The 14,601-nt window shown below is 48.1% G+C and overlaps 1 protein-coding gene across 1 annotated transcript in view; it reads right to left on the bottom strand.

Annotated features, from left to right (window-relative positions):
• The window catches only part of GRIK5 (glutamate ionotropic receptor kainate type subunit 5), a 248,979-nt gene that overhangs the window by 16,594 nt on the left and 217,784 nt on the right, over window positions 1-14,601 (bottom strand). The window contains 9 exon segments of the mRNA XM_029577154.1: window positions 741-906; window positions 982-1,155; window positions 1,364-1,473; window positions 2,927-3,040; window positions 3,361-3,564; window positions 3,717-3,824; window positions 4,358-4,462; window positions 6,585-6,737; window positions 9,640-9,801. Of these exon segments, the coding sequence (XP_029433014.1) occupies window positions 741-906; window positions 982-1,155; window positions 1,364-1,473; window positions 2,927-3,040; window positions 3,361-3,564; window positions 3,717-3,824; window positions 4,358-4,462; window positions 6,585-6,737; window positions 9,640-9,801 (1,296 nt within the window).

Genomic DNA, 14,601 nt, shown 5'->3' with positions numbered 1-14,601 from the left:
AGCTTAAGTCCCAACTCAGCAAGGGATCTGGGCCCAGGGAGGATCCCTTTAGCCTAGCATAAAAAGACAGGGCCCTGAAGGATTAGAGAGGCCCCAGGGAGCAGGTAGGAAGCCAGCCCATGCTAGAACCTGCTATGGGTGATATTTCTGTGCTACCTGAACTTTAAGATGAGTTGCACAGAGAAACAGCCAGAGTCTGCCTCCTTATTCCTTCTGGCTGTTTCCAAATTGCTATTACCCAAAGTTACTACATGGCTAAATTCTAGGCAGCTAATAAATTAGCTGGCTAAGTTAGGGGCATTCCTGGGGTGTAAATGGGAGGAGTTGAGTTAGCTTTTCTATGTTAGCCAGAGTTAGCCAGATACCTTAACTGGTCGGGCCAACGACCTGTCCTTTAAGATAGCCGGGGGGCTGCCTCCAAAGTTAGCTGGACTTTGCTATCCAAACAGTGACTGAATATGGACCTCATCATAGCCACCTCTGAAATTCAATCAAGGAGTGTGAAACACAAGGGCAACATGTCAGAACTGACGTGTATAGGGAGAACTCACACCAGGAAGTAGCTCATGGTGGATCTCCACCACCATATCCCCCACTACCACCATATCCCACACTGAGTTCCCACCTAGAAAGTCCATGGTGGACTTCCATATACAGCTCCCACCTGGAAGGTGATCATGGCAGGTCCCCTCATGGAGTTCCCATCTATAAAGATGGATCTCGCTTCCTGGAACTCTTACCTGGAAAAAGGTCATGGTGGATCCTCCGTGGATCGTGCCGTACTCAATATTTGTCTGGTCGGCCAGATCATCAGCAGATTCAATGGGGACTTCCATCCTCTGGACTGTGAGAAAAGCTGCCAAGTTTGCCGTGTAGGATGAGATGATGATCAGTGTGAAGGCCCACCTTATCGGGCAAAAAAGCAGAATCAAGCAGAGTTCAAGGAGAGAGAAGAATATGTCAAGAAAGAATTGCACATACCAGACTCCGCTGACACAGCGAGTGGAGAGGGCCCGGGGCATGATCTCTGAGCCCTGCTGCATGAACCCTCCCACAGGAAACCAGAGGCTGTTGCCCAGTGTGTACTGATTCTCCAAGACATGGTGGCGCTCCCGCAGGCAAGGGTGAGGGTTGTACCATTCATAGGGGCTCATCCTGAGCAGAGAAGAGAAGAAAAAGAAGATAGGGAAGATCCTTCAAACCAATTGCTCCAGCAGCTTTCTTTTTATCTGTTGCTGCCTTTCCTCTTTCCCTCCTCAATTTATGTCTCTCCCAAAGAGAGAGACACTGAAAGAAAGACTAAAAAAAAAAAGAGAGATACAGCCAGAAAGACAAAGCCAGAGATGGCTAGAGAGAACTTTACCTGGCTGCCAGGAATAGGACACAGCTGACAGCAAGGTATGCCAGCAGCATGAAGAGCCACACCGCTGGAGAAAAGGGATCCAGAAAGGAGAAGTAACCAGGCTTCCGACCCTGGAGAGAGAGCAATGACACACCTCAGCCTACAAGATCCCAATGGAGGCACACAGAGAGCCAGGATTCAAAGTGAGGCCTGGGGGATAAAGGGACTACCCCAAAGACATACACAGAGTCAGCATCAGAGCCGGGGATTAGAACTAAGGCACTGGAGGATAGAGTGACTCAGCCGCAGGTCACACACAGGGAGTCAGCAGCAGAACTGGGGATTAGAACTGAGGCACTGGAGGACAGAGTGACTCAGCCAAGATTACACACATGGAGTCAGCAGCATAGCCGGGGATTAGAACTGAGGCACAAGGGGATAAACTGACTTCACCAAGGACCCAAACAGGGAGTCAGCAGCGTAGCCGGGGATTAGAAATGAGACACTGAAGGATAGAGTGACTCAGCCAAGGTCACACACAGAGAGGCAGTGACAGAAATACAAGAGGATAGATTGGGGTCAATCTTCCAAGGAATTTAGCTGGAAAACTCATAAGTTATCAGGCTAAGTGGCAACTTTTTAATAGTAAGCCACTTATCTGGCTAGATTTTAGCTGGATAAGTCATTATATGGCTAAAATTTAGCTGGATAAAAACAAGGTGTTCTGGGATGAGGTAAAATTATCTTCCTAACTTAACTACTGGGAGAGAGAGATTAGCCATAATGCCCTAACACTAGATAGGTATTTATATCTCTATGGGAGGCCCACCTAGTCACTCAAGGTGAGGTTTAGGTGGTAGTATAGGGGTTAGGGGCCACTTTGACATTAAAAGTGAGACATACGAACAGAACAGTGCTCTCTTGTGAAAATTTGATGACCTTTGGAGTGAGGAAACTCACTCAAAGATGAGATTTGTGCAATGTTCTCTCAACCTAGCTTGATGGACTCTCTACCTGGGTAACACCCCTTTTCCTATCACATATTTAGTGCATTTTGATAAATCCAGGCCTAAGTTTGTACCTGAGGCAACAGAGGGTAAAGTGACTTGCTCAATGTCACAAGTAGTGGCAGTGGGATTTGAACCCAGGTCTCCCTGATTCAAGCTCACTGTTCTATTAGGCTACTCCTGGTGTGGGAGATGCGAAGGGGGTTTAGCTTGACAGGCCACTTTTTTCTACGAAATGGGGGATCAAATTGGGGCCAAAAGCCCCACCCACAATAATTTTGTAAAGGCCTATCACTACTTACTCAGCTCTAATCTTTTGAAACGAGCCGGTTAAGAGAAAAGTGATTTGGCCACATGAAGCCAGATAACTTTTAAACCTAACCGGCTATATTCAAATATAAGTTTAAAAGTTACCCAGCTGAAGTTAGCTGGATAACTTTAATCATGGATATTCAGCATCTCTTCATTGTAATTTTTTCCCATTTTCCCACTTTACTTTGCCAAGTCCAGCAAACTGACCTGATAATGGTGCCATGTAACACACAGTAACACAATGGCAACTCATGCAGGGACATACCATGTGAACGCGGTACAGGATGCTGATCCCCAAGGTCATGAAAGGTTTGGAGAAGTCAATTACTTTCTCCCTTTCCGCAGTGATGGTGAAAGCTGCCACAGCCAGATCTGCTTTCTGAAAGGGAAGAAACAGAACTGATCGTCTCACATCAGCCATAAGGGAGACACCGTCCTCCCAATACAATGCACTCTTCTCCTCTACCTGCTTAAGTGATGGACGCTAGAATGATAGTGTCCCATTCCCACCCACCATGAAAGCAACATTCAACAAGTCATCTGGAGAAGTGACATCTTGCAGGCCCAGTTTCCAAAACCACCGCTGCCACCAATTCTCTGTGTGACCATCAACATTAAGTCACTCAGAGTTCTGACACCTGAAGAACCAAAATCTCATTACAGCCAACAACTAACTGCCAGGGAGGCACTGTACTGTACCCTGTTCATAAGCTCTCCCACCATGCCAGTCCAGGAGCCATTGGACTCTGGAGCCCCATACAGGCCATCATCCACCAGCTTGATGCGGTACTGGAACTTGAGGATGTCCGCAAGCTCCTTTAGCATCTCCACACAGAAACCCTCATACTGCTCATTGCCCTGGTGCTCCTGAAAGTTTGCTCTTCGCATCACATATGGGTTCTCCTGCATCAGAAGTGACAAAAATGGGCATTAAGAGCAGAAAGCAATCACCAACCAGGTATATGTATGGGAGGAACTATATTGCTCAGGCTCATGCACTGAAAGTGGGGAGTCATGTTTGCATTGTTGAAAGATGTGGAATTCACAGGACTCACCAGGATGGTTGTAACAATAAGGGTCTTGTTCTCCAAGGACTCTGAGATGCTGATATCCAGTGTGGTTGCATTCATGGCCAGGGTCCTGTTGGAGTACCAAATACCTAACTGCAGGGAACACAATAAAGGACAGAGTTCTGACAATTCCTTATGGTGGAATCAAAGAGCATAGGAAGACAGGAGAATAAGCAACTAGACAAGGTAAACAGAAATCTCCTAGTAACTCTCCTGACAGGAGATTCAAAATTAGGATCACAGGTGTAGGATACACGATCCTGGAGTACTGGGGAGGGCTCAGCTTGGGGGCAGAGTGTGGGACCCCTGAGGCTGTAATAGAGAGGAGGGTGCAGCTTAGAGGCAGTGAATGTAGGTCACAGCACTGTTAGTGTGGTCCCTTCTGACTCGGCACTAGAACCAGCAACCTTCTGGTCTAGAGACAGCAGCTCCACCAAGCAGTCAAAAGGAGGCACTGCGGTAGTTGTAGCTCACCACTAGAGTGGGCTCATTAAGATGCAGTGTCAACTCTGGCTGCGGGGGTAATTGTTGTTTGCAGGGTAAGTGCACAGTCAGTATGGAGGTTAGGGAGCATTACTATTTGCAGTGTTCGTGTGGGGGTTGGGGGGTGTTAGTGCCTGGTTTACCTCTCTGTGGCCACTTCCAGCTTTCTCCAGGATTTTCAGGGTGTAGTTTGTTCGCTGGCCCTTGCTGTTGAATTCCACTCGGCCTGTGAGCCCATCATACTCTACCTGACGAGGGGGGGGGGGGGTGATAGGAAGGAAGGGCAGGATGGAGATGTGGAGTGACAGTGAGGGGCAAAAAGAGGGAGGATTGAGCAAGGTGGATAGAGGAATAAGGTAAGAGGCAGCCATTTTTAACTAGGTTTTAATGAAATTATAGATAAATGTATGCAATTAGTTATCCTGGATAGTAAAAGCCAGCTTCTGTTTGTCTTGCTCCCTCCCATAATAGGATTGGTCACGAGGAGGCGATATCCTGTGATCGGCCTGCGTGGCCCATGGGTTGCCATGGACCGGTATAGCTGCCACTCTAGCACCTGAAACAACAATGAAGTCAGGATTCCCTCTCCTTCCCCTTCAACCTGAGCTGTTGCTACTGCAGCAAATCCCTGACAGCTCCAGAAGTTCAACAGTGCCAGGTCTTAAAGGGGAAGCATCCCAATAAAAAAAAGTCTCACACACAGCCCCAGTGTCTCTCCTTCACACCTGTGCAAAACCACACATATTTTCTCCCATTACCCACCCCCACATTCTCTCTAATTCTTACACACACACACACACACACACACATCTTTTTCTCTGTCTTTCCTAACACTGCCCTCATGGCTGCCCATCCCTCTTACCCGTACTCACAATCATGTCCATTACAGGACATCTGAGTTTGACCCAGGAGCCTGACTCTTTGCTCAAGGAGCTCTTCCTAGAACTGGTTCTGGGTGCCTTCATGCTCCCTCATCACTGTGCTGCAGTAGGATAACTCCACCCTTGCCAGCTTCCATTGGCTCCCCAGAGATCACTTTTGACTGGTCAGCATACTTCCAAGTCCTGCTTGTGTCTTTTGCTGGTTCAGCAGCTCAGACCAGCCGCTCGCTCTGGTCATGCTTTCCAAGCTCCTGCCACTGCTCCTCTCCCTCAGACTCACTGCTCAGCATCCTGATCCTGCCAACCTCTCTGACCTTGCCTTGATTTACAAACTGGAGTTTGCCTGCTCGGATGACATAAGGTTCTATGCTTTCTGTATAGCACTTAACCATCCTCAGCTCAGCTCAAACACATACATTATCCTCCACAATTCCACCACATCCACAAACCTACACTCCCCATCCATCGAGTCGTTGCTCTGCCCATGCAACGATGAACCCACAGGCATGCATTCTCTCTTTTAAACCTCTATTGTTCAAGCTAATATTCCCATATAAAAAAGAAGAAAAGATACACATGCAATATCAAAAATCAATTATTACACAGCCAGAAAGCCCTAGTAACCATGTTGGACAGGCCTTAATTTTCTTAGTGTTACCCAGCATAGAAATCTATCAGCATCACTGGGTTTGTTAATGATTTTGAGCTTGTCAAGCAGAGAATGTTTCAATCTTGGGTTAATTTTCTAACAATTCATTCCACAAAAAAAAAATGTTAATGTTGAAAGAGCACTAAATTGAGGACCTGAAGGAGGTCCATCTTGTCTCGGAAAGGGATGACTGAAACTGCTTACTGAAGAAGGAACTCATTGCAGAACTGAGAATTACTATGCTACCATAAATGACACGAGGCAGGTGGCACCTTATAAACTAACCAATTTATTGAGGAATGAGCTTTCGAGGACAGAGGCCACTTCATGAAATGTTAGTGGTTAGTCTATAAGGTGCCACCCGCCTCATGTCATTTTTGCTACACTAGACTAACACGGCTAACCGTCTGAATATCTGAGGCACTGTGCTACTATGATATTGTAAAAGATTCTCTGCCTGATACCAATATCAAGAGTGCCTGCTACTCTCTACCCTGAGATAATACTGCATAGTGACATCGTGAAAGGCAATTACCAAGAATGCTCTGGGGGACAAGAAGTACTCTGCCAACAATGGCAGCAAGCATGATTCAGAAGTTAAGCAAAACAGATCAGTAGAATGTAGAAGAGGGTTCCCAGCCCAATCATGGAGACACACCTAACCGGTCTGGTTTTCAGGATATCCCTAATGACTGTGCATGAGATAAATTTGTATGTAATTGAACCGTAAACTTTCAGGGCTCTAATGATAGGTAGGGAGGGTCTGCATAGTGTCCAGCCAGGATAGGGTGGAGCAGAGCTCAGAACCCCACTTCCCTCAGCCAGGGGGCTGAGCCTCACCATGCGCAGGTAGTTCATCAGGCTGGTGCCATGCTGCCAGATGTGCGAGGTTTTGCAGGACAGCTGTTTCACGCCGATCTCCTGACTCCGGTTCAGCTCCCTGACTGCGTTTACCACCACATGCACTGCATCGAACATGAGCGCAGAGGACAACTGGAGAGAGATATGAAAAAAATGGGAGCAGGCGAGAGAGAAAGGAGAGACAGAGAGGGAGGGAGAAACAGAGGAAGGGAGAGAGATGAATAGTGACGGAGAAAATTGTGAGAGAAACAGAGGGAGAGAGAGGAATGATGATTGAGACAGAGAAAGGGAGGGAAAAGGAGAGAGAGTATGCAAGACAGTGAGGATGAGAGAGACACAGTGGGAGAAACGCAACGAGGCAAATAGAGAAAGAGAGTTGAAAGGATAAGAACATAAGAACCAAAGACTTGCCATACCGGGTCAGACAAAGAGTCCATCAAGCCCAGGATCCCGGTATCCTACAGTGGGCATGGGCAAGCCAAGTTGGATACTGGGCAGGATCCCAAGGGGTAGATAGAGTCCAAGCTGCTTATCCCAAGAATAAGCAGCGGATTTCTGCAACTCCAGTTTAATAATTGTTTATGGACTTTTCCTCTAGGATCTTGTCCAAACCTTTTTTAAATGCAGCTACACTAATAGCTTTCACCACATCCTCTGACAACGAATTCCCCAGCTTAATTATGTGTTGAGTAAAAAAAAGATTTTTCTCTTATTAGTTTTAAATGTAGTACCTAGAGACTTCATTGTGTGTCCCCTGGTCTATGTACGCTTTGAAAGAGTAAACAACTGATTAATATTTACTCATTCCACTCTACTCATTATTTTATAGACCTCTATCATATCCCTCCCTCAGCCGTTTCTTCTCCAAGCTGAACAGTCCTAACCTCTAGGGGTGTGCATTCGTTTTCGCCGTATTGGCGATGCGCAACGTATATTGCACTATTCGTAGTATTCGTGGGGAAGCGAAACGTATCGCGATTCCCCACGAAAACACAAATCTTCACCAAATTATACGGCCACCTAAATAAAAATTTAAACAAACCCCCCACCCTCCTGAACCCCCCCAAGACTTACCAAAACTCCCTAGTGGTCCAGCGGGGGTCCGGGAACCATCCCCTGCACTCACACCCTCGGTACCGGTTTCATCATGGCGCCGATAGCCTTTGTCACAGGGGCTACCGGTGCCATTGGTCAGCCCCTGTCACATGACCATCGGCGCCATCTTGTGCTCCTACCATGTGACAGGGGCTGACCAATGGCACCGGTAGCCCCTGTGACATAATATGGGCAAAGGCTATTGGCGCCATTTTGAGTACTGGCATCGGACGGCCGGAGTGCAGGAGGTCACACGGGACCCCCGTTGGACCCCCAGGGACTTTTGGCCAGCTTGGGGAGGCCTCCTGACCCCCACAAGACTTGCTAAAAGTCCAGTGGGGGTCCGGGAGCGACCTCCTGCACGCCGGCCGTCCGATGCCAGTACTCAAAATGGCGCCTATCGCCTTTGCCCTCACTGTCACAGGTACCGACGGTCGGCCCCTGTGACATAGTGAGGGCAAAGGCGATCGGCACCATTTTCAATACTGGCAGCACTCCGGCCGTCCGATGCCAGTACTCAAAATGGCGCAGATAGCCTTTGCCCATACTATGTCACAGGGGCTACCGGTGCCATTGGTCATCCCCTGTCACATGGTAGGAGCACAAGATGGCGCTGATGACCATTTGACAGGGGCTGACCAATGGCACCGGTAGCCCCTGTGACAAAGGCTATCGGCGCCATGATGAAACCGGCACCGAGGGTGTGAAAGTGCAGGGGATGGCTCCTGGACACCCCGCTGGACCACCAGGGAGTTTTGGTAAGTCTTGAGGGGGGGGGGGTTAGGAGGGTGGGGGGTTGTAGTTAATTTTAATTTTAGCTGGGACACGAATAGAAATCGCCGTATTAACGCATCGGGGCGCCATACGGTCGAATGCAACGTATCTGCTCCCCGACGAATCCGAATCACGAATGCAACATATTGCGTCCCTCTGCACATCCCTTTCTTCATAGGGGAATCATTCCATCCCCTTTATCATCTTGGTTGCCCTTCTCTGTACCTTTTCTAATTCTGCTATTTCTTTTTGAGATGTGGTGACTAGAACTGCACGCAGTACTCAAGATGTGGTCGCACCATGGAGCGATACAGAGGCATTATGATATTCTCTGTTTTATTCTCCATTCCTTTCTTAATAATCCCTAGCATTCTATTTGCTTTCTTGGCTGCTGCTGCACACTGAGCTGAAGATTTCAACGTATTTTCAACGATGACACTCAGATCCTTCTCCTGAGTGGTGACTCCTAATGCGGAACCTTGCGTTGTGTAACCATAATTTGGATCATACTTCCCTAAGTGCATCACTTTGCATTTGTCTACATTAAATTTCATTTGCCATTTGCATACTCAGTCTCCCAGTTTTGCAAGGTCCTCTTGAATTTTCTCACAATCCTCTTGTGATTTAACAACTTTGAATAATTTTGTGTCATCTGCAAATTTGATCATCTCACTTCTTCCCATTTGTAGGTTGATTATTATATTATATATTATATTATATTATATTATATTATATATTATATTAAAAAGTATCGTTCCCAGAACAGATCCCAGGGGCGCTCCACTATTCACCTTTCTCCACTGGGAAATTTTACCATTTGGCCCTACTCTTTGTTTTCTGTCTTTTAACCAGTTCCAAATCCACAAACTGGTTAAAAGATAGTGAGAGACAAAGAGAGAGAAAGAGCGAGAGTGAAGGAGAGAGACAGTGAACAAGAAAAACAATCTAATCCTGGGGAAAAAAGGAGAAAGAGCAGCAGAGAGAAAAATAAGCAGCACGACAGCTTATTTGCAATTTAATTTCTGATTTATATTCAGTGTTTTGAGACTGGTCATTATGAGTGTAGAAGACAGGATGGGGTAAGGGGACGAGGAAGGGTCAGGGAACTTACTGCTGGCTCTGGGTATAGGGTAGCACAGGGGACAGGAGGGGTCAGAGAACTTACCGCTGGGCCAGGGTAGGGGCTGACTTCACAGTTCTCTCTCCAGGACATATTCAGGCTACGTACAAACTCTAGATAGAAGGGGTGAGTAGTATTGAACATGGAGAAACCCAGAATGTTGGAATGATCATTCACAATCCCATCCAGGTGCAGAATGGGAAAATCCTGCAGAGAGGTGAAGATCAAAGACCACAACATAAATACAATTCAGTAGCAAAGAGGACACTGTCCCTTCAATATCATCGTATCACTCGTTAGAGGGAATAAAGTCCATCCCCAGGTGTTTCTATCCCTTCTATCTCACTGTATCACAGGCTGCATGGAACAAAGATCATTTCCAGGTGTTTCTATCCCTTCTATCTCACTGTATTGCAGGCTGCAGGGAATAAAGATCATTTCCAGGCATTTATATCCCTTCTATTTCACTGTATCACCCATTACAGGGAATAAAGACCATCCCCAGGGGTTTCTATCCCTTCTATCTCTCTGTCAGGCCGATACAGTAAAGTGCGGCTGTGGTTACCCTGCTTCTAACCCGCTTTCTACTCACAATTTGGCCGCGTTAGTCTTACCTGCGATTCACTATCCCTTTTAACCCATCCTTACCGCCTCTTTAAATCTACAGGTAACCCTTTCAGCCCGCGGCATGTATATGAGATGTAAATGATCGGATTAGCTATTCTCTCCCATACAGTAATGCGCGCCCCGATTATCGCTTTTTAAACCTGCAGTTTTGCCGCGCGTTTAACCTGCTAATTTACCACCTACCCCTACCCCTGCGTTAGTGTGGAGCGTCAGGCAAGCCGAGACGAAATTTCACGGGCCACGGAGCAGCCCCAGCCAGCCCCAATTCACTGCCTGACCCCTTAACTCCCCAGGACAAGACCGAAATGAATCGGGCAAACTTTCCGCCAGCCCCCTGGCCGCGTCCATCTCCCGCGCTGACAGCTCCGGAGCAGCCCCAGCCAGCCCCGCTTCACTGCCTGACCCCCTAACTCCCCGGGACAAGACCAAAGTGAATCGGGCAAACTTTCCGCCAGCCCCCGCTCACCGGCCCTGGATGCGTCCATCTCCCACGCTGACAGCTCCGGAGCAGCCGCAGCCAGCCCCGCTTCACTGCCTGACCCCCTAACTCCCCGGGACAAGACCGAAGTGAATCAGGCAAACTTTCCGCCAGCCCCCGCTCACCTGCCCTGGCCGCGTCCATCTCCCACGCTGACAGCTCCGGAGCAGCCCCAGCCAGCCCCGCTTCACTGCCTGACCCCCTAACTCCCCGGGATAAGACCGAAGTGAATTGGGCAAACTTTCCACCAGCCCCCGCTCACATGCCTTGGCTGCGTCCATCTCCCGCGCTGACAGCTCCGGAGCAGCCCCAGTCCTCTCTCCCCTCCTCCCGGGGACAGCCGGCGGCGAGAGTGGCTTCAGCAGCCCGGGGCGGATCGGGCGCTCCCCATGGCTCCCTATTCTCTAAAACATAATGAGTGCACGCCGTGACCTCGGACGTCGCACGCCATGACCTGAGCGCCCGGCTGGACATCTAAGGTCACGGCGTGCACTCATTACGTTTTAGAGAATAGGGAGCCATGGGGAGTGCCCTATCCGCCCTGGGCTCTTGAAGCCACTTTCGCCACCAGCTCTCCCCGGGAGGAGGGGAGAGAGGAATGGGGCTGCTCCAGAGCTGTCAGCGCGGGAAATGGACGCGGCCAGGGCAGGTGAGCAGGGGCTGGCGGAAAGTTTGGGGGGAGTTAGGGGGTCAGTTAGGGGGTCAGTCAGCCCTTCTCCTGTATCCACTTCCTGGTACCTGTCATTTCAAATGTCATTTGAAATGACAGGTACCAGCGCACCCAGGATACAGCGCCTATACAGTAAAATGGATTGCGCTTCCTGGATGCGCGTTGGACGCGGCTTGCATTTGCATGCCATTTAAATACAGTATCGAGCGGTATGTGTTTCAAACTGTGCGTGTGCAAACACGGGTGCACCCGGCACTAACGCACCCCTTTCTACCGCACCTTAGTGTATCAGCCCGTGTATCACAGGCTGCAGGGAATAAAGACTATCCCCAGGCATTTCTATCCCTTCTATCTCACTGTATCATAGGCTGCAGGGAGTAAAGACCATCCACAGGCGTTTCTATCCCTTCTATCTCACTGTATCACAGGCTGCAGGGAATAAAGACCATCCACAGGCGTTTCTATCCCTTCCATCTCACTGTATCATAGGCTGCAGGGAATAAAGACCATACCCAGGCATTTCTATCCCTTCTATCTCACTGTATCATAGGCTGCAGGGAATAAAGACCATCCCCAGGCGTTTCTATCCCTTCTATCTCACTGTATCACAGGCTGCAGGGAATAAAGACCATCCACAGGCATTTCTATCCCTTCCATCTCACTGTATCACAGGCTGCAGGGAATAAAATTCATCCCCAGGCGTTTCTATCCCTTCTATCTCACTGTTTCACAGGCTGCAGGGAATAAAGACCATCCCCAGGCATTTCTATCCCTTCCATCTCACTGTATCACGGGCTGCAGGGAATAAAGACCATCCACAGGCATTTCTATCCCTTCCATCTCACTGTATCACAGGCTGCAGGGAATAAAATTCATCCCCAGGCGTTTCTATCCCTTCTATCTCACTGTTTCACAGGCTGCAGGGAATAAAGACCATCCCCAGGCATTTCTATCCCTTCTATCTCACTGTATCACAGGCTGCAGGGAATAAAGACCATCCACAGGCATTTCTATCCCTTCCATCTCACTGTATCACAGGCTGCAGGGAATAAAATTCATCCCCAGGCGTTTCTATCCCTTCTATCTCACTGTTTCACAGGCTGCAGGGAATAAAGACCATCCCCAGGCATTTCTATCCCTTCCATCTCACTGTATCACGGGCTGCAGGGAATAAAGATCATCCCGAGGCATTTCATTCCCTTCTATCTCACTGTATTACAGGCTGCAGGGAATAAAGACCATCCCCAGGCGTTTCTATCCCTTCCATCTCACTGTATCACAGGCTGCAGGGAATAAAGACCATCCCCAGGCATTTCTATTCCTTCTATCTCACTGTATCACAGGCTGCAGGGAATAAAGACCATCCCCAGGTGTTCTACCCCTTCTATCTCACTGTATCAGAGGCTGCAGGGAATAAAGACCATCCCCAGGCATTTCTATTCCTTCTATCTCACTGTATCACAGGCTGCAGGGAATAAAGATCATCCCCAGGCTTTTTTATTCCTTCTATCTCACTGTATCACAGGCTGCAGGGAATAAAGATCATTTCCAGGCTTTTCTACCCCTTCTATCTCAGTGTATCACAGGCTGCAGGGAATAAAGATCATCCCCAGGTGTTTCTATCCCTTCTATCTCAGTGTATCACAGGCTGCAGGGAATAAAGATCATCCCCAGGTGTTTCTATTCCTTCTATCTCACTGTATCAGAGGCTGCAGGGAATAAAGACCATCCCCAGGTGTTTCTACCCCTTCTATCTCAATGTATCACAGGCTGCAGGGAATAAAGACCATCCCCAGGTGTTTCTATCCCTTCTATCTCAGTGTATCACAGGCTGCAGGGAATAAAGATCATCCCCAGGTGTTTCTATTCCTTCTATCTCACTGTATCAGAGGCTGCAGGGAATAAAGACCATCCCCAGGTGTTTCTACCCCTTCTATCTCACTGTATCACAGGCTGCAGGGAATAAAGACCATCCCCAGGTGTTTCTATCCCTTCTATCTTACTGTATCACAGGCTGCAGGGAATAAAGATCACCCCCAGGCATTTCTATCCCACTGTATCACTAATTCCAGGAAATAAAGGTCATCCCCAGGCATTTCTACCCCTTCTATTTCACTGTATTACACGCTTCCCAGCCTGCCATTATCCACGCGTCCACACAGGGTCCCTTTTCAGTCTCTTTAGATCACGAAAAAAGAAAACAACAAACCAGGAGATTCCAACTCTGTGGGGTGGTGGGCGGGTTTCCTGGGGACAACATCCTGCTGTCCTAGGAGAACACCTGTTATAGGTAAGCATAGAAACTTAGAAACATAGAAATGACGGCAAAAGAAGACCAAACGGCCCATCCAGTCTGCTCAGCAAGTTTCGCACTTTTTTTTTCTCATACTTATCTGTTACTCTTGGCTCTTAGTAACCTTTTGGTTCTATTTCCCTTCCACCCCCACCATTAATGTAGAGAGCAGTGTTGGAACTGCATCTAAGTGAAATATCTAGCTTAATTAGTTAGGGGTAGTAACCGCCGCAATAAGCAAGCTACACCCATGCTTATTTGTTTACCCAGACTATGTAATTCAGTCCTTGTTGGTTGTTGTCTGTATATAGATCCACTTTTCTTCATTCCCCCTGCCGTTGAAGCAGAGAGTTATGCTGGATATGCATTGAAAGTGAAGTATCAGATTTTCTCTCCTGCCGTTGAAGCAGAGAGCTATGCTGGATATGCGTGAAGTATCAGACTTTCTCCCCTGCCATTGAAGCAGGGAGTATGCTGGATATGCATTGAAAGTGAAGTATCAGGCTTATTTGGTTTGGGGTAGTAACCGCCGTAACAAGCAAGCTACTCCCCGCTTTTTTGTGAATGCAAATTCTTTTTTCCACATTTCCTCTTCCCGTTGAAGCTTAGAGCAATGTTGGAGTCGCATTAACCGTGTGTATGTTTATTGAATAAGGGTATTATCTCCAGATAGTAGCCGTCATTCCCGCGAGCCACTCACTCTTCATTCACGTCCTCTAGACTTTATGGATCCACAGTGTTTATCCCACGCCCCTTTGAAGTCCTTCACAGTTCTGGTCTTCACCACTTCCTCCGGAAGGGCATTCCAGGCATCCACCACCCTCTCCGTGAAGAAATACTTCCTGACATTGGTTCTGAGTCTTCCTCCCTGGAGCTTCAAATTGTGACCCCTGGGTCTGTTGATTTTTTTCCAACGGAAAAGGTTTGTCATTGTCTTTG

Source organism: Rhinatrema bivittatum, chromosome 14 (assembly GCF_901001135.1).
Source record: "Rhinatrema bivittatum chromosome 14, aRhiBiv1.1, whole genome shotgun sequence".
NCBI classification, from domain to species: Eukaryota; Metazoa; Chordata; class Amphibia; order Gymnophiona; family Rhinatrematidae; genus Rhinatrema; species Rhinatrema bivittatum.
The sequence above is the reverse complement of the archived record's forward strand: the minus strand, read 5'-3'. Positions and strand labels throughout refer to the sequence as shown.